This window comes from Papio anubis, chromosome 19 (genome assembly GCF_008728515.1).
Source record: "Papio anubis isolate 15944 chromosome 19, Panubis1.0, whole genome shotgun sequence".
Classification (NCBI taxonomy): Eukaryota; Metazoa; Chordata; class Mammalia; order Primates; family Cercopithecidae; genus Papio; species Papio anubis.
This window is the reverse complement of record NC_044994.1, coordinates 50,826,930-50,847,670: the sequence shown is the minus strand read 5'-3', so window position 1 is coordinate 50,847,670 and position 20,741 is coordinate 50,826,930. Positions and strand designations below refer to the sequence as shown.

Below are 20,741 nucleotides of genomic sequence, written 5' to 3'. Positions count from 1 at the left end.
CTGTCACCCAGGCTGGAGTACAGTGGCGCAATCTCCACTCACTGCAACCTCTGCCTCCCACGTTCAAGTGATTCTCCTGTCTCAGCCTCCCGAGTAGCTGGGATTACACACGCGCGCCACCATGCCCAGCTAATTTTTGTATTTTTAGTAGCAGGGGGGTTTCACCATGTTGGTCAGGCTGGTCTCGAACTGCTGACTTCAGGTGATCCACCCGCTTCGGCCTCTCAAAGCGCTGGGATTACCGGTGTGAGCCACTGCACCCGGCCATACAGGTTACTTTCATACAGCCACAGTGAACAGCACTAATCAGTTTGTGGAAAATTACGCGTGTAGTACAGAACACTGAATTTGATTAAAATGTTCATTCTCTCTTCTATTGAGAACTGAACTGGCAACCTGTAATTTAGTTACATTTATGTGAGAGGGCCATTTGGAGATGTTTCTTTACAGTGTTCTTTCCAAATGACCACAAAGAACAACCTGTGCTGATGATTTCATTTGTAACTCACACTGCCTCCCACCCTGCGTGGCTAGTTGAGGGGGCAGGACTCAGCTTCTACAGACAGACCATGCAAGGGCCCGCCACGAAGCCAAAACCAGCCTCCTGCTGTTCTATGCTTGTGAGCATGTTCCACACTAGCTTAACAAAAAAGTAATCAAGAAACCAGTTAGAAATTGCGACTTAGCTTAACATTTCACAGCTTTTCATCGTAGACTGAATACACTACTGCTTTGTGATGCCCAAAAGCCATTAGCTAGAACTTCCTAGTGGCTCTTTCATTAAAATAAAGAACATGATTGTAAGCTGCAGAAGTTTCAGTATGCTTTTAAAAATAACCACTTTGATGCTGACCATCACAGATTTGCCAAGACTTGCACCAACCCTGTACTGGTGGCCTTGTGTATTTTTAGAATATATACAACAAAGACTGAAAAGACTGTGATATCCCTCTCCTTTTATCTCATGGGGAGGGCCCTGGCTTAGTCTGCCAGAAAGTGAGACCACTGTGCATTTATTTGCCTTAAATCAAAGGGCTGTGGTTTCTTGGCTGAGAATCAGTGCCTGTTTATTAGACTACAGGAATGAAAGCACTATCATAGAAAGAAAGCTATACCAGGACGGTTACTTCAGCACAGCGTATGGAGTCAAAAGGGCAGGGTAGGGGGAGCGGAAAGTCCTTGAATTTTGGGAAATTAACATCCTAGTGCCTTCACATCACTGAATATTGTGTAATTATTAACATGTGCCAGAAGAATGACCATAAGTAAAAAAAAAAATCAAGTTGCTGAGTAATGTATATACAACATCCCATTTAAAAAAAATAAAATAAAGTGGCACAATGTGTACCTATGTGTACACAGCCATACGTCTGAGAGAGCACATGCGGAGTGAGATGATATAATCCCACGGTGGCTCCAGCCCAGGACAATACACTTCAGTGTGAGTGACGGGCAGAGGAACAGAGCGGATACCGAAGAGGGAAACACGGGATGAAGAGACAGAATTGCAAGACAGAAAGTCAAGGGCACTTATGACAAAGGATGGAAGAGAATACCATACAAACAAGAATACTATAAATTAACCTGTGGAAGAGAAACATGCAGGATACAGCTGAAGAGAAACGGATGTGATCCTTTCAAACCTAACTAGGTAGGGAGATCTATCTCTTCTACCAGAGTAGATGAAACACTTAGGAACGAATATTGCCAAGCCTGTGGGAAGAAAAAACCCAACCCAGGCTGAAACTCAGTGACGGGGAGGGGAGAGTGCAGGCAAGAAGGCGAGAAAAGGGCAGTCTAAAGTGCCACCCGTGATCTCATTCAGAGGGGTCACCTTGTCCTGCCAGGTGACCCTTGCCATGGAGCCTGGTACTGCAATGATTCCATTCACACTTCATTTACTACATCAGCTACCACAACTCTCCAAAGCTACAAGCAGGTTGCAAGGCCAACAAAATACAAAAATAGGTGATATACAGATGATGTTCATCAGCACTGAATTCTACTAAAATTACTTCACAAAATGATCTTGTCCCCCTCGAAGCTCCACTACTCCCACAAAAATTGTAAATGCACAGTGGGAAATAGTTCATGTAGAATTTCTTGAATTCTACTGGAGGCGGCCTCACTCAACACATGACTCACGTAAACCACCGTAGCTCAATACCTTAACGTGAGCTGAGTGTTCCGGGGCTGACTGTTGCCAGTTTGAATTTCCCCTGTACAATGCTGAGCATTAAATTGAAGTCATCAACATCTTCTAGAAAATCAGCAATTGTGTACGTAAAGCTATCCACAAGTAATGAGCAGTTACAGCAAAATACAACACAGGTGAAACAATAAGGAAATTCTTTAAACAGCTACTGCAGTGCAAAGCATAAACTACAAGCTAGCCTAACTTCAGGGATCAAGTAGAAAACAGGCAATTAAAATACATGGTCAAATCTAAGTCACCCACAAACAAGAATACCATAAATCAGTCAAAATAATGAATAAGAATGGTTGGCTTACAGAAACATCAATTTTTCTAGATCACTTACATATCTTAATTATGCTCCCCTGGTATTATGGAAACTTGTTCATTCCTGTGAGGAGACCCCCTGGTGGCACAGAAAGGGTCACTGGTGCATTCTGGAGACAAGAAAAGTCTAACCCCCTGTTAGAAATGTGGTAGGGGAGATACAGAAAAGAGAATGGCCCTGGGCACACCCAGAAATCACACTCAGTCTCATGCAATTTCTGTGGCTTCTCTGATTATCTTCCAACCAAATTGTTTTTACCACGCATTCTAATGAAAAGGAAAAACTTATCAGGAGTACAAACACTTAAAGCCAAAAATATCTTCTAAATGGTCAAGTTAAACACACTTAACCAAAGCCTGATAGTATTCCTAAGAAAATTATGTGGAACTAAAAAATCATTCTATCTTACCCAGTACCTTTAAATAATCCCAAAATGAGAAGCTTAAAATAAGAAATGTGTGCAGCTTTGTAGCACAAAGGAGCTAATCTTATTTTTAAAAAGAGCGTATATTCACCACTACATGAAATATTAAAACTGCCCCACAGCCTCTTGCCACTGATGTCTGATAAAGTGGATCATTACCGTTGATTCCTCACCACCCGTGACAGTTGATGAACGTGCTCTCCTAGCTGGGGCACTGGGCTGTGAATGATAATTTACATCAGTAAAATGCACTTAGGGGATGACCCACAGCTGTCTGAATCAGGGACCACTGCTGTGGCAGCGCTGTAAGGCAGGTGACATGAGATCAGAATCCCTGAAACCCACTCTGTCCAGACAAAGCCGAGCAGTCGCTGATGACCAGTAGCACAAAGGAAGCTGACCCCTATGCCACCCGAGGTGGCTCATCCTTGATCTGGGTAAACAATGACAACCTCAAAAGAGTGAGCTGCCTTAGAGAAAAATGGAAAGCTGGTCTGGTTTTGCCCCCCATTATCAGATAATTAGCAGATTCTAAAATCCGCCAACACTCAAAACTCAAGAGGCCACTGGTGATCAGTGAGTTTACAGCATCACAAAGTACAAAGAAAGAGGGAGGAATCACCAGTTTCCAGGAAAGTGAGCTCTTCGGGAAATAAAATTGACATTGATTTTGAAAAGGAGAGAAAGTGCCATTCGTTCAAGGAAAATCACAGATCATGAGGCTGAGAAGGATCCCACCAGTCCATCTCAGTTAATTGTTTTGTTTTTGTGGGGCCCTGTACTGAAACCATCCCAGAAAAGATGCTCTTCTCAAGCTTATTATTAAGTCTCTCCAGCGTAAGTCACAAATGACTCGATTATTTTGGCTGCTTCCTTGACTAGTATACTCATCATTAATTTTTTCTCAAACATAAAAAATGAAAACCTAGGCCGAAATGTCCTTTGAAGTCAAGAAAAAACATACACGAGAGGGAAGACACTGTGATTTCAAAAACCTGAAATGCACTTTTCCCCCTTCAAATTCATACATAATACATTATTAGTCTTAAAAATGATCAAGGTTTTATAGCAACAGACAAAAACTGTCAAGGTAAAATATCAAATTGAACACGTTAAAACCACATATTTTCACCTCCAAAAGAAGAAACAAATTTATGTAAAATTTCTTATTTTTAATGTGTACATCAAACATCTCTCAAGGCAGTTCTAGTCTAGCTTCCAACTTGAATATTTATTTTTACATACATCAGATGTTACAAAATTCCCTACACTTCTACATTTGCTGATAGCTATTAAAATGATGAGAGAGTTGGAAAGAATTATAGCCAATTCCTGGTGAGCAGAGCTGCCTTTAAAGAGAAGGTACAGAGGCTCTGTAGAGTTCAGACTTCAGGTCATTAGGAAGGGAAAGGAACATGTGGATGGTCGCCCAGAAGAGTTCTTCCCGGTTAAAGGGCCTCGTGTTTTCAAACTACAGATCACTGGAGCATAACTATAGTAACTCAGTAAAGTAAAAGGAATTACAAATGTACCAAGAAGTTTAAGTGAGCAAATCAAAATTGGTATAAATTTGGGTGAAAAACTAAAGCAGTGAAGGTTCCAGCATTTTAGAGATGGGTGGCAGTAACAATTCTCTGTACTGGAAATCCACTTTCCTAGGGCAATTTGCCAGGAAATTTAACAACATCTCATTTATATGGTAAATAAATTTACACAGGAAAAACTCTTTTTGCAGCAGCCCAGATGATTGTAAATGAAAGGCCAAAAAGTTAACTGATGACTGGAAATTAGCATGGGTTACCGGTGGTAGATGGCCCTGTTCTGCAACCGCATCGGTGACACTGCATGACCTCAACCTTGAGGAGGGTTCTCTTTGCTGGAAGGAGAGGAAAAGACAGGAAGTATCAAGAAATATATTCTTAAAAGCAACTTTCATTGGTTTAACAAATACATCACTCAACCATATTCACCACTCTTCGATATCAGAAGGTAATTAAACGAAACATCTTTTCAGAGCAAGGACAGTCATCCTTGAAAAAGTCATCTTCCACTTTAATTTTCAGTTAAGCAGACTGGAATTTTGATTGGTCCTCAGAATTAATGGCAAAAATAAGAGGAGACCAGAACTTTTGGAAGGAGACTCAACAGGACCCTGCAACACTCTAATGCTGCTTTACCAACAGGAAGAAGCTAGCAGTCTTGTAGTTTGCTTTAAGATGCACCCGCCAGGTAAATTTTAATGTGATGTGAATAGAGGGAAAGAGAGGAAGAAACAGTGATATGTGGCTACCCACATTTATTGATTATTACAATTGACAAAGAGTCAGTTGCATCCTATATTCAGAGGAGCTCAGACATCATCTTGGCCTACTTCTGAAAGATCTGGTATTTATAATTTTAGCTGCTGCTTCTTCTTTTTTTCTTGAGACCGAGTCTTGTTCTACTGCCCAGGCTGGAGTGCAGTGGCGTGATCTCAGCTCACTGCAACCTCTGCCTCCCAGGTTCCAGCGATTCTCCTGTCTCAGCCTCCTGAGTAGCTGGGACTACAAGCCCCCGCCATTACACTCGGCTAATTTTTTATATTTTTAGTAGAGATGGGTTTCCCCATATAGGTCAGGCTGGTCTCGACCTCCTGACCTCAGGTGATTCACGCACCTCGGCCTCCCAAAGTACTGGGATTACAGGTGTGAGCCTCCATGCTCAGCCAATTTCAGCTTCTAAGCGGACTTCAAGTAGTAAAGACAGGAATAATCAAAAATAGTGAGATCAAGCTAAAATAAAAAAAGATGCAGTGCGTAGTGTCTAATATTCCTCTCACTTGTTTGTATTAGTCTATGTGGTTAAATGAAGCCTAACTGACAGGAATGAAGATTAGCAGCAGGTCACACACAGAAGCCAGAGTCTCCTTATCGGCAAGTTTATCCATGGTATCAATTTCTAGTATTCACTCATTTTTAATATTTTGTGATAAGTAAATGGTACAAGAAGACTCTGCGGTAGGGATGGGGGACAATTCATATCTTTCCACACTGGTTACTGTGAAAGAATCAGTCTTTAATAAAAGCGTCACTGTTGCTCAGGCTGGAGTGCAGTGGCGTGATCTTGGCTCACTGCAACCTCTGCCTCCCGCGTTCAAGAAATTTTTGTGCCTCGGCCTCCTGAGTAGCTGGAACTACAGGTGCACCCCACTACACTCAGCTAAGTTTTGCATTTTTAGTAGAGACAGGGTTTCACCATGTTGGCCAGGCTGGTCTTGAACTCCTGACCTCAGGTGATCTGCCTGCTTCAGCCTCTCAAAGTGCTGGCACTACAAGCATGAGCCACTGCGCCCAGCCAAAGCTCAAGTTCTTGCCCTTGAATACAGAGTAATCCCGATAAGCAAATATCCTATTTGACTCTCATTTAACAGTGAACACGATGTGAAAATAATACGATATTGTATTTGGGTCTTAAGGATATTTCATGCATCTAGAATAATTAAATGCAGGAGCTCCCCATTCAAAGAACTACAATTGCTAACTTACTACTAATGCTGAAGAAAATTACGATGTTTACTTGGTTTACTAAAGGTGTGTTACTGCCATGGATTCTGTGGTACCTCCTTGGTTTTACAGGTTTTAAAAACAGGGCTTCATTGTTTATGTTGTTTCTATAACAACAGTTTTACCAATTCAAATATCCCATATATATGCAATCTCTTTTATCCTGTCCATTTAGTACTACATTTTCATCTTGGCGACACATCTCTTTTTGAAAAAGTCACAGAATTTTAATGTGAAATCACATTAACTGAATGACAAATGCAATTCATGTAATAGAGGCCTATAGTGTCTTTTAAAATAAAAACACCATAATCAAAAGTAACAATTTGTGAGTACTTACTTGCTTTTACATTGCATGCAGTGCTATCATTTCTGTTGGTTATGGTCACAGTAATGATTACTTTGTTTAGGATGCTATTTTCAGTGGAGTGACTACCATCATCTAGTATTGCACACCTTTTTTTTTTTTTTTGAGATGGAGCCTCGCTCTGTTGCCCAGGCTAGAGTGCAGTGGCTAGATCTCAGCTCACTGTAAGCTCCGCCTCCCAGGTTTACGCCATTCTCCTGCCTCAGCCTCCTGCGTAGCTGGGACTACAGGTGCCCGCCACCTCGCCCAGCTAGTTTTTTTGTACTTTTTAGTAGAGACGGGGTTTCACCGTGTTCGCCAGGATGGTCTCGATCTCCTGACCTCGTGATCCGCCCGTCTCGGCCTCCCAAAGTGCTGGGATTACAGCCTTGAGCCACCGCGCCCAGCCTTATTGCACACCTTTAAGTTCAGTTTCTTGAGAAACACTGAGACTTCATTTGCTCTTAATTCTAAGCATAAGCAGGGATTTTCTATGGGTTATTTCTGCACAGTTTTGTATTGTCAAACATGGAAGTCTTTGGGACTGATTCCATTGGGCTCAGGCATTAAGCCCATCTGAAGCTTCTAGAAAGTATGTTTCTGATGGTGGAGAGCCCAAGTTAAAATGCTACCTTGATGACAGTGCCACAATTTCACAACCTTTCTCAAGGTTCATATTCTGGGACTTAGGAGATGTCTTCTAGCTCCCATTCAAACCTTGTTTTGGATGAGCCACTTAAGCATCATGCCCTTATTAGCGAAATTAGAATGATAAATCCTGAAGAATATGACTTAAGAGGACTGATTAGGCCTGATGGCTTTTAACTGTTACTGTGAAATACTACCTTTGTGATAAAGGTACTATTTTCATGAGCCTTTTGGCTGGGAAAGGAATTCTACAAGGTCAAAGCTAATAATTACAGACATCATGAAGTTTTACTTCTTTGCGTTCTTTATAAACCAAGAAAGTGTTAGTGGTATAGGGGTGAGCAAAGCTGCCTTCCAAATCAAGAAAGATTCTCACCTGTTTGGGCTAATTTTAGTGTAGCCCTGCTTCTCCTAGGGAAGGAGGAACTTTGGAAAATGTCAGAGTTAGCTGGGAGCTGGAAGACCCTTGGTCACTATTTACATAAGAGATTCTCCTAAAGCAACAAAAAACAATAAAACATTGCTCAGCTTTTCTTTCAAACAAGGCCACTACTTACAACCAAAGAGCTGAACTGTTCCCCATTGGAATCTGGAGTGATCTGAAGCCTTCTGCTCAGTTCCTCTGACAACTCCTGAGGGCTGGTCCGAGATCCTGGGGAGGCCGGTGGTGGGGGCAGAGCCAGACCGAGAGAGTCTCCAGCGATATTCACTTCCTCTGAAATGGTCTCCCAAGGCTTTCAGAGAAAGAGACACTGGGGTAAATGCTAGGAACTGGGGATCCACCCAGCTCCCCAACAAAGCTATGTAACAGCAATAGCCATGGTGGTAACTACAATTAACACCTACTAAGTGCCTCTCATGAGGGACACAACCTTCACAATCATCACGAGGAAGATATGACTCCTCCCCCAATTAACAGATGAGGAAACTGAGGCACAGAGAATAACTTGCCCAAGGTAACAGCTAGCAAGTTGTAGGGCCATGATGTGAATCAAAGAGGCATGGTTCCAGACAGAGGCTGTGCTCTTACCCACTTTATAACACTGCCTCTCTGAACAGTGACTGATTTCCAGCACTTGTTACTATATGTGTGGGCAAAAAACCAAACACACACACATGCTTCTCTGGAGTTTACAAACAATTGTCATGGATTTTCTTTACTTTTAACCACGGAGGATTCACCATGACAGCAGTATAGAAGCTATATGCTGTAATTAAACAATGGTATAAAATAACTTAGAGTGAATGTATTATGGAATCATTACTTTTGCTTTTCCAAGTTGAATCACTGCATTGTGAATGACCTTCCTAACACAATGTCTAAGAAGAATGGATTTTTAGTACATAAACAGAGCTGATAAGACAGCATGAAAGATTATGGCTAATCTGTTGTTTATTTCATAACGTTTTAAGTAACATACCGTAACTATTTAAAGGGAAAATTACACATTTCTATTCACCTAAATTTATATTTTCATGGTAACAAATCTCTTTCAAGTGTCAAAGCGACTCAATAAAAATATGCATATGATACCCAAACAAGTTACAGGGCTCATTCGATAGCTCAACTATGATAAAAACAAGTTGTCATTTAATGAGACATGGTTAGACACTGGTGAAAAATAAATTACAAAGTAAAAATATCTTAAGATTTTCATACTGAAAAATAATGTGGGCTGGACGCAGTGGCTCACACCTGTAATCCCAGCACTTTGGAAGGCCGAGGTGGGTGGATTATGAGGTCAGGAGTTCAAGACCAGCCTGGCCAACATGGTGAAACCCCGTCTCTACAAAAAATAAAAAAAAAAAAAAAAAAAGAAAAAAAATTAGCCAGTGTGATGGCATGTGCCTGTAATCCCAGCACTTCGGGAGGCTAAGGCAGTGAGCGGATCACAAGGTCAGGAGATTGAGACCATCCTGGTCAACATGGTGAAACCCATATCTACTACAAATACAAAAACTAGCCAGGTATGGTGGTGTGTGCCTGTAATACCAGCTACTCAGGAGGCTGAGGCAGGAGAATTGCTTGAATCCAGGAGGCAGAGCTTGCAGTGAGCTGAGATTGCACCACTGCACTCCAGCCTGGGAGACAGAGCAAGACACTGTCTTGAAAAAAAAAAAAATAATAATAATGTTATTTCCATTTCTATCAATACAGAACTACATATCCTTGTCAAATACGACTTTTATAGTCACTTTCAAGTTAGTTAATATCCAGTTGGTAATTAATTCACTGCGTCACTGTAATCTTTACATTCTCAACAATGTTTACTGAGAGAAGAAACTATGATATAAAATCAAGCTGGAGAACATGGGAAGAAGGAGCTGCCGGGCTTTGCAGCATTCTGGTGACATCGTACCTCGGGGACATCCCCGCCCTCAGAGGGCTCGGGCTCCAAGTCCTCACTGATATGCCTGCGGGAGCGGAAGCGACGGTGCGCTGCCTCCTGGTTGATCTGTCTGATGTTATTGTCCGACTCGGAGGACACGTCCCTGAGCACGCGGGAAAGGGGGAAGGAGAAGAAGAGAAGCGGTTGAGATCGGGCCCTTCATGACAGTCCAATGCTCATGGAGGGCCAGATGCCCACTGAAGTGTCAGCATCAAACACTGATGACTTAGCTGGTCATCCAATGTGAGAATTCTCCCACCATATCATGGCTAAAATAGGTTAAGGTTCATTGCAATCAAATACATGCAGTTTTAAAATGCATTAGTCACACCGTTCTGAGCATCTTTCAGGTATATATTTCAAAATATACCTTAGTGTTTAATAAAAAATAGAAATCAAAGTCCTCCGCCCATATGCCAAAGTGACAAGTCAGGCCTCTGGGAGCAGAGGTGACAGGTGAGTTCACACAGCAGCTGGGCAGTCCCAATCCTTCTAGAAATCCAGCAATCATAAGGCAGCTACTTTTGGTCACCAGCAATTTGACCAAAGACTACAAAAGGTACAAATTCAAAGCTGTCATCTGGAGGGAAGTATACCTGATCCAACATGAATTTTTTTCAGCTGCTTTCTAGCTCATTTTGACAGAATCTCAAAATCGTGACACTGCATTTCCCCCCTTTACCCTACTTTAAAAATCCTAATAACATCAGGAGATAACCTCTCTAGTCAGCCGGGGTCTGAACACTGCAACATCATACCCTATTTTTTGTCACGTGATGCTCTCAATTCAGGATCTAAAAGTTTTGATTCAATTTGGAAAACTTTTTTGGGCTGGGCGTGGTGGCTCATGCCTGTAATGCCAGCACTTTGGGAGGCCAAGGCGGGTGAATCCCTTGAGGTCAGGAGCTCAAGACGCGCCTGGCCAACATGGTGAAACCCCATCTCTACTAAAAATACAACAATTAGCCGAGTGTGGTGGTGTGTGCCTGTAGTCTCCGCTACTCAGGAGGCTGAGGAAGGAGAATCACCTGAGCCCGGGAGGTGGAGGTTGCAATGAGCTGAGATTGCATCACTGTACTCCAGCCAGGGCAGCAGAGTGCGACTCCTTCTCAAAAAAAAAAAACCACACAAACTTTTTTTTTTGCAGTAAATTATAGGCAATCATAATCATACTTTGGGGGAAAATACTAGTCAGAGGCTTTTAGTGTACAAGTTTAAATGCCAAAAAGTTTTCCAGGGAAAACTCTCACAGACACTTTCAATAAGACAGTATATCCCATTAACAAAAATTATGTCACAAGTTAGTATCTCAAAAGTTGAAATCTTTATTTCAGACTAACTGAAATATACTACTTATCAAGAACACTCATTATAGACTCTTTCTAAAACACAAATTTTAAAGTTTTCTCACACATTCTGAAATGAACTTATATTATATCCCAATAAAGAGCCTGCCAGCAGAGGTTGTGGTGGAAACTCTTGTTCCTTAACTAACTTTCCTCTTGCCTTCTAGAAGTCATGCCCGTTGGAAGCAGGCGCTCCTCAGGTTCTGCCAAGTCCTGCTGTGTCCTTTCTGGCTCAGCCTCTCCCTTTGACATTGCTGCCTCACTGATAGGGCAGTTACGCCTCTGCCTTCTCCCAAAACTACATGTGAACCCGAACTTGGATTCAGAGCTGCATTTTTTGGCTGGGCACGGTGGCCCACACCTGTAATCCTAACACTTTGGGAGGCTTTGTCTTGGCTGCTAGGCAGCTCAGGTGAGCGGAGTTTGAGATCAGCTTGACCAACATGGTGAAACTTCCCATCTTTATAAAAATACAAACATTAGCCAGGCATGGTGGTGGGCGCCTGGAATCCCAGCTACTCAGGAGGCCGAGGCAGGAGAATCGCTTGAATCTGGGAGGTGGAGGTTGCAGTGAGCTGAGATGGCACCACTGCGGGTGATAGACTGAGACTCTGTCTCAAACAAACAACAACAGAAAAAGAACTGCATTTTTCCCTTGTTGCTCTAGACTAGTGAAGAGCCAGCAAGTTATACCTTTTGTTTTAGTTTCTGGGACACTGTCACCAAGGATGGTTTCTCTTTTAAACCCCTTTTTGAGGTCTTGTCAACACACTAAAAAGCTGTTCATGTTTAATGTACACCCCTTGATGAGTGTGGGGACATGTATACACCTGTGGAGCCATCAAAAAAATAGTATATATTTAAAAATGTAGGAAGTGTTTTCTCCAGAATTCCCTCATTAGTTTCACAACTCAGTGAGGTAGAGAAAGTAGCAATTCTCCCCATTTGTCCCCAAAATACAAACTCCAATTTGCATGATCCTTATTTATGAAGTTGAATATTTTTCCATATATGTATTAGCTGTCAGGATTTTTCCCTTTGTGAGTTGCTCCTAGCCACTTTTCTGCAGAGGTCGCATGAGGACCTACCTTTTCAGGTACTTCTTTCTCATGCTGTTGAGCAAAGGTAGATAATGGTGCTTTGCTTAGGATATTGCTGCCAAGATTCTTCTAGTCACTACATGTAACCAAGCCCAAGGTGGGTCCAAATTCGTTTTTACTACAAATAGCTACGATGGATTACAACAATTCTAATAGCTATGGGCATGAATCAAAAGGAAATAGTAAGCAATAATATAAAAAACAAAAAGAGTCCACCAAACTATTTCCATGGGAAAAAATTTTAACAAAAGATAGTTCAGCATTACGCAGCTGCTCTGATATTTTTGCTGTCCTGAGACTATTGTGCTGTCTTGAGCAAATGCCCACGCTGGGTCGTCTAAAGTTGATCACGAATGGCTGATATTCACGAGAACCCACCTGAGGGCTCAGGGAAGACAGCTATTTGTTGTTCCAGATTCTGTAAGCTTTATCTCTAAATTAAACAACACCTAGACCAGAAGACTTGGCCACCCTCCCCAACCACAGTCATATGTAGAGTATCTTTGCAATTTCTAAAGATAAAAGGTTTTTAAGAACATGATACCTCATACTGCTTGTTGTCTAAAATGTATTATTAGCCAATTTCTTTCAGAGTTCGAGTAGACAAGAAAATTATACTACCCTGTAGACTTGCTTTTATTACATACTGAAAGTTATATAGTTCATCGATAATTTCCTCCTTGTCTTGGCTGCTAGGCAGCTCATAATTTCTAGGATAAAATTCCTTTTCCTTAAGACTTTGTTTTTGCCCTCTGATGTATTATCAATAGACTTAGATCTTGCTATATAAAATGATTTAAAAACAAGCTGCTACAAAACCATTTTTAAAGTTCATGAGTTTTAACCAGTGTTTATTTGCTATCAATCAAACCGCAAATTGCTGAGGGAACAAAACAAGAATTGGTTTACTGCATCCCTGAGGCTGGTTAGGGATTAAAATACACAGTAATTACTAATTCTGATTTTGCAACTCTGCCATGTGTTTCTGATTATATTAAGAAGGTAACATTTCCTTAAAAAAAGAAAAAGCTTTTTTCTGAGGTTTCCAAATCAACACTCTGAAGAGAGTAAAAATCCAAAAACTTAGAGGAAACAGAAAATTGCAAAGCCAATTTGCTTGCTGGTTCTGTTCTGGGTCAGTTGGGAGAGAAACGTGAAGAAGAAAACAATATAATCAACAAATGTAAGATAGGTCTAAGAAAAACAACCTCTGCTTTGTATTTCAGAAATTGACATAAAAGAATACATAGAAAATAAATCAGCTCACATTGAAAATAGCAGCATGTGACTCAAAGGCAATTGCTTACAATATACAAGGTCTGACTGCTCTTGCATGCTTTACATAAATGGAGAGGAACCTCGTACCACACCACCATCTGCTCTTATTGACATATGATTTATTTCCCAGCCTTGTCCCAGAGGGCCGCCATATTTGTCTCTAGCTGTGCATGTGCACGTGTTCCCGACCATCACACGGTACTCACATCAGGCTTGGTCGGTGCCACTGAGTGGTCCGGTTGTTGTGGTTGACATAGTAAGTTCGGCCTAAATTGTCCACTTTTTCTTCCCACCCGGGAGGCAGAGGAGGAGGAGGAAGTTCCTCTTGGTGCTGAGAAGCCGAGTCATTTGAGTCAACAACTTCCCATCCATGCTGTGGAATAAAGTGAGAGGGATGATTATGAAGTTGGTTCTTCGGCTGTGAGGAAGAGGTCATCACAAGGGCAGCAAGGAGAAGCCCTGTGTGCCCTTCTCCTTGCTCTGGGGCTCTCTGGCTCTAGCCATGGCTTCGGGGACACATTTGAGTAAATTCCCAGTTGAAGGCCAAAAAAAAAAAAAAATCAATTCTAGAAACACCTCAAAAATCTTTTGAGTAATGGCCAATTAATTGTGCTGCCCTCTAAGATGACTACATTGCAGGACAACATGATTTGGATCTGCACAGCTGGTGACACTACTTAAGTCACATCATACTCTTCCTATATGTCATGTTTGTTATTTTGACTTGAGGGCCTCCAAGGCTGTACAAAGCCCTGCCAATGATGTGGGTCACATTACAGCTGTCATCTTTTCAACACCTCCATGAGGTAAAGGGAGCAGGGAAGATGAGCTGCGCTGCACCTGTGTTCTAACAGAAATCATGGCGCAGGGGACCAGAGGCCCGGAGCCCTGTTGCTCCCCAGGGAGGCGGGCTTTGAGAGAGAAGCCTCCTCTTTGCATCCCGAACAACCGCAGGAGCCAGGAGTCTGAAAGCTGCCGCTTTCTACTCAGGCCCTCTACACTGGCTGTGTCCACACCAATGGGTTTCATGGTACCAAAATTCGAGTTCCATTTTTACAGCACATATTTTAGGCATTACGTATTTGCTTCCTAACATCCTCTGCTAAAATCACTGGAAAATTAAGTAATTCACTGGTTACTGCAGTTGGAAGGCAAGAAGAGTGCAAAAAATTCCTTGGATTTGAGATGAAAATCTGTTGACGTGCTTAAGAAATGTTAACATTCATAAATTTCTACCACCCACACTATTCCTCTTCATGTATATATAGAGATGAAGGCTTGGAAATGAACTAATGCCTGGAAATATGATCGCTGAGGCGGAGGGGTGTTCGGGTAACTTCTCCACCACACAGTATTCACATATCACATACGTGCAACAGCTGCAAACAGATGTGAGAGTAAGCCCTAGAGAGCTCTCATTTAATGGACACTTTGAGAATATGAGACTTTGTCTAACAAAACAGCACGGTCCGAGGCGTGTGCTGAAAAGGTACGCTAGGACCCACAGCATCAGTCTGTGACAAGGTAAATACGGGCAGCTCTGTCGGCAAGGAAGAAAGGGACATCCTCTGGCCAGCTCATTCCAGAATGGCCTTTTCTAGAGGAGGGTTTTTCTACTGCAGGCTGTCACCTGTGGCCAAATGAGTAAGAAACTTGGAAAAAAGTGATTTTCTGAATTCCTTCACCCACTTTGAAGCGACTTCAATGGCTAAAAGGAATTTACAAAGAGCTGCAAGTCCACAGCAATAACAGAATTCAGTGTGTGAGGAGACTTCCACGGAGCTGGGGGGCTAACATTGGGGAATGGGCATGGCATTGTCTAAAGAGAAATCTCTCCGAAGATTCGTGCTGTAACACAAAAAGTTCATCTTTAACCCAAACAAATAAATGCACTGGTAGACTATCAATGACTAATTTGCGGACATATGTACTTTTTTTATATTTAAGCTTTCTAAACTTTTATTTCCTTCAATTATAAAGTTTGAAAGCAAAACATGAATATGATCTCAAGGCAAGGAGAGAGGCCTGACGCCATCCACGTACCTCCATGTCGTCCCTCTGGTCGCTGTTTTCTTCATCTTGACCTCCATTTTTCGGCATATAGGCCATTTTCAGTCGCAAAAATCCCTTAACTCGAGACTTATGACTGAATGCATAACGGAAGAAAATTGGTAAGAAGGGGTGTGACTTGAAAGGCTACACTTAAAATCGTCTTCAGCAACAGCCAACCACCACAGCACGCAGGGCAGGCATCCCCACCCACCCATACCCACAGCACGCAGGGCAGGCATCCCCACCCACCCATACCCACAGCACGCAGGGCAGGCATCCCCACCCACCCATACCCACAGCATGCAGGGCAGGCATCCCCACTTACCCATACCCACAAGCCTCACCTTCTTGGTCTGAGGAGAAAGTCCTTAAACGTATAGGGTCGCTCCATGGTTGGATCTTCGGTCTGTGGGGAAAAAACAATACATTAAGTTTCAATATTCCCGATAACTTCATGTTTTAGATACACCTAACTGGATCACAGAGAATATATTTTGGATTTTAGAATGTGGCACCACTGAATGTGGTTCTTCACCTGGTACCTGACGGTCCACGGAACTCATCTACTGGAGATCCACTAGATGTCACTATCCACACCGGGTTTTAGAAGCCAGCCCCAGCCACAGACAAATGACAAAATTATAGCTGTCATTGCCAAGTATAATTTCTAACTGCAGGGTGTGGCCTCAGTCGCACAGAGCTGATTAACTTCGGAGAACCAGCGGTCACTGATGGGTACCCTGCTATATGCCTGTGACTCGAGACACATACGAGTGAAGTAAACAGAAGAATATACAAAATTTAATCTTTGAGGGCAACTTTGTTTTTTGCATTAAAATCTCACATCATCAGCCTAAGAGAATTGAAAGACTATCTCCTGCACAGAGATCACCCCAGGAAGCAGCACCAATCGACCTTTGTGCCAGGCAATATTCTTGGCACAAAGGTCGATTGGTGCTGAGGTTTAGTTCATGAGGCTATGAGTACAAGTAGGGTATTTGTTCATTTTTAAAGAAATCGGTGTTCATTTGATTGTGCGAAGTTGGTTGGCCTACCAAAGCAGGAAACTGGAAAAATAAGTGTGACTATTTCATTAATCTTAAAATACTATATATGCAGTAAAACCTCAAATACCTAGACCCTTCAATTAAACACAATTTCAAATACTTTTATAGTAAGATTATAGTAAGAGATAAACCACAGTCCAGTGATTTACTGTATCAGGTTTGTGTGTGCATGCATGCACACATGTGTATGTACGTATGCGCTTCTATTTGAAATGTTATCTGTTTATGTCATTCTCTGCTTTAAACTCTCAATGGGTTCCTACTCCTCTCATAATAAACTGGAAATTCTTTCCTGTGACCTAGAAGGCCAGCTATAATCTGGCTTTGAATCACCTTTAACCTCATTGGGAACCAGTCTCTCTCTTCCTTCCTTGTACTCCCAACCATCCTGTCCTCATCTGCCATGGATGCAGATTGTATGTCCTGCAGAAGGGCCGATGCACAGGCAGGTCCCTCTGCTGGACAACTCTGACTCCAGATGGCATGGCTGTTTCCTCTTGGCATCCAAGTAGGAGATCCCAGGTCACATCCTCAGAGTTCCCACCATCAGCCACCCTTATCACCCCCCTAGCCTATCGTCCTGCTGTAGCTTCCTCATATCACTGTCTGAAAGTGCGTGTTCATTTGTTGACGTATTAGTTTATCATCCATCACTTCCAGAATGTGAGCCCATGAGAACAGAGACTTGAATTTGCTCACCATTGGATCGTTGGTGCCAAGAATATTGCCTGGCACAAAGTAGGTACTCATGTAAGCACTCAGTTCAACTGATCTGTAGTAAACTACGGAGGTTCTCAAAATTCACTATCGTTGAATGAAGTAAATTATATTTTCTAGACTGTTCTTATGAGGCAGTAATAAGCATACATTTTGAAAATATTTTCTACCAAAAGGTTTGTAAATATATATAAGGAAATAAATGGAAAATTTATTAAGAAAACTATTGCTGGTTTTCCTTCCTTTTTTCATTTATTTAGCCAACATTTATTTATTTAATTTAGAGACAGGTCGTCTTCTGCTGTCCAGGCTGGAATACAGGGGCACAATCACAGCTCACTGCAGCCTTGACCTCCTGGGCTCAAGTGATCCTCCCACCTCAGCCTCCGAAGTAGCTGGGACCACAGGTGTGTGTACTCTGCCTGGCTAATATTTTTATTTTTTATAGACATGGGGGTCTTCCTATGTTGCCCAGGCTGGTCTCAAACTCCTGAGCTCAAAAAAATCCTCCTGCCTTGGCCTCCCAAAGTGCTGGGATTACAGGTATAAGCCACCATGCCCTGTCAACCAATGAATAATTTGACAGCAATATTATGTGAATGACATGTGGATACAACATGGTATACCAGCCCTTATGGTTACAATTACAAGGGAAGAGCCATTGTGTCAACAATCCACTAGAAGCTAAGGCAGAACAAATTCACTGACATAGAGAGGTGACATTCTGTGAGACTTGGGGTACAGTGAAGATGCTGACTCTGACTTGGAAATCAAAATGATTTTGGATGTGGAGTCAGATACAGGGTGACGGGAAGGCTTTGAGAGGTGGAGAATTGGGAGAAAGAACAGTTTAAATATAGGAAATCAAACAGTATGACAAAGCCTACAGGATCACCAGTGGGCATGAGCCATCTAAGAGCAGCAGAGAACATGCAAGAGAGTGAAGAGGGAAAAACCATGGAGCTTGGAGGGACTCTGAACGTGAGTCTGTCCATGCCCTGTGCAGCTTGAATGACTGATGCCACACAGGTCAAAAGGCAGATATCCCAGGTTTGCGTCCTGGCTTTGTTATTTACAGAGCCGAGTGGCTAAGGGCAAGTTCCTTACCTCTCTTCGCCTCAGTGTCCTCATCTATAAAATGGGGCTGTAACCGTATCTTACAGGGCTGTTGTGAGGATCAAACCAATCAACTGAGTTGGTTTCTATAAAGTTCTCAAGGGCACCTGGCACACTCAGCAAACACTGGCCATGTTCATTGGCCAATTCTACATGTTCATGTCACTTGTCAGTACTGCCAACTCAATGCCAAGCAGTAACAGTTCGGGCATTAAAAATGAAAGTTCACCTTCATGGAAATTCTCTAGCCTGAATTAGAAGATGATCTTATAGATAACTACAAGAGTCTTCTTGGCATTCATCCAGGTTCCAACCTGATCCTGTTCCCTGGAGCAGAGGCGAGTGGAGATTCCCAGGATGGCACTGAGGGTGCTCCTGGGGGAAAGCCATCTTCAACAGACTGCTGCAAACAGTGCTATTGGCCCCAATAGCCACAATGTTGCCCCTGTTCCAGGGTAAAAGCACTCAGAAGAAAATCTGGATACACAGTACTTTCATCTTGAAAGAGAGTAGTTGCTTTCAGCCTAGGTGTACTCACTATGGAATGGAGTGAAATAAAGGATTCTGCAGGCAAACGGAAGGAGAGAGCCCTGCGGGTCCCTAGACTCGAAACCTGGATGCAACCACCGCAAGCATGTAAGCCTTGGGCGAATCCACCCCATGCCCACATCCTTGACCACACCACAGGCTCACAATGATGCTGGACACCCAGGGTCAGATCCAGCACCACCAATGACCTGCTTATTGCTGGGCAAGTCCCCTCCCTCTATGGGCCCAGGCTTTTTCACCTGGAATATACTGGGAGCGAATCAGTGTCTCTTAAGTCCCTCCTAACTCCATGACTTTGAATTCTGCACTCATGAGAGGGAACCATCAGCCTGCTACCTGCTACCAGCCATAAACTTATACAAGGGGGGTAAAAAGATGTTGATCAGCTGAGCTACCTTCAAGCACAGGCAGGGCATCAAATAATACCACCACCCTGAAAACGCCTCATCTATGAAAATTTAAATTCCTGAGTGAGCCATGGTTGTCTTAAGTGGCACATGACTGGGATTTAGAAAAACTTAATGTTTTAAAATAGCTCTCTTTGCCCCACTGCCTTTCCCAGGGACAAAGATATTTTGTGGCTGGGCAAAGGTGGGTGGCTGAGGGCTCCAGGGGAAGGGGAGACAGAGCTGACAAGTGAAGAGGCAGGTGCAACAGACAGACACCTGCCAGAAATCTCACTCTGTGTTAATACAGATCTCGCAGTTCTCTTTACCTCTAAATAACTAATAGATACAAGTTATCAAATATCATATGAACTTTTAGGCAATGATGCACTGAATGTAACAGACAAATGTGAAAACGGTAGTTGAAAAAAGTCAACGATGGTACAATTAAAGCTAAGTTTGCTCTTGGTCTCTCAATGTAAAAGCAAAAGGAGAGCTTTCTCTGTCTCCAAGGCTGGAGTGCAGTGGTACAACCATGGCTCAGTGTAGTAATGACCTCCCATGCTCAAGTGATCCTCCCACCTCAACCTTCCAAACAGTTGGGACAACAGGCATGTGCCACCATGCTGGGTTAATCTTTAAGTTTCTCTAGAGAGACAGGGTCTTGCCATGTTGCCCAGGCTGGTCTCGAACTCCTGCCTTGGGCTCCCAAAGTGCTGGGATTACAGGCACGAGCCACTTCGCCTGGTCTGCCTATTTCCTTTTATCTAAACTTTGGTGGTTTTGACAAATTTTGAATCTGCAGACTGTAAATAATCCACCTTGACAATGGTCATATACTAATCAAGAACATAGCATCCATAATTCACTCCACAAAATACTCGTATGCTCCCACCCTCTCCACTCACACTTGTGTGCTATCACACAAAAAAGAATGCCACTGTAATTTCCCCATGAGCGTCCTCTACACATGACCAAACACACACACGAGAACACTTGAAATACCGGATTCAAAAGCCACGTGCATTCAGAACATGCTACTTGGGTTCTACCGCCACATGAATAAATAATATACCTTCACACCTCTCCTTTTGTTTTCTTTGTGGTCCATCTCCCTGACTGTAGTTGGCTGCAAACAGCTAGTGAGTTTTAAGTATGGAGGTGAAGCACTCCACTTCAAGTTACCCTCTGGGCACACGAATAACTAGAGGCACTCGGTCCTCTCTGGCATTCACGGCTCTACCCTCTGTAATCTATT

The 20,741-nt window shown here is 42.6% G+C and overlaps 1 protein-coding gene across 22 annotated transcripts in view; it reads right to left on the bottom strand.

Moving 5' to 3' along the window:
* NEDD4L (NEDD4 like E3 ubiquitin protein ligase) overlaps window positions 1–20,741 on the bottom strand; it is a 365,913-nt gene that overhangs the window by 63,289 nt on the left and 281,883 nt on the right. For 12 of the 22 annotated variants that reach the window (XM_017951786.3, XM_017951784.3, XM_017951783.3 and 9 more), the window contains 7 exons: window positions 15,993–16,054; window positions 15,640–15,742; window positions 13,803–13,969; window positions 9,843–9,975; window positions 8,040–8,216; window positions 4,748–4,822; window positions 3,106–3,165 (listed from right to left, as the gene is read on the bottom strand). In XM_017951786.3, the coding sequence (XP_017807275.1) occupies window positions 3,106–3,165; window positions 4,748–4,822; window positions 8,040–8,216; window positions 9,843–9,975; window positions 13,803–13,969; window positions 15,640–15,742; window positions 15,993–16,054 (777 nt within the window). The remainder of the gene's footprint in view (window positions 1–3,105; window positions 3,166–4,747; window positions 4,823–8,039; window positions 8,217–9,842; window positions 9,976–13,802; window positions 13,970–15,639; window positions 15,743–15,992; window positions 16,055–20,741) is intronic. The other 10 variants (XM_017951788.3, XM_009192806.4, XM_017951787.3 and 7 more) reach the window with 1 other exon arrangement.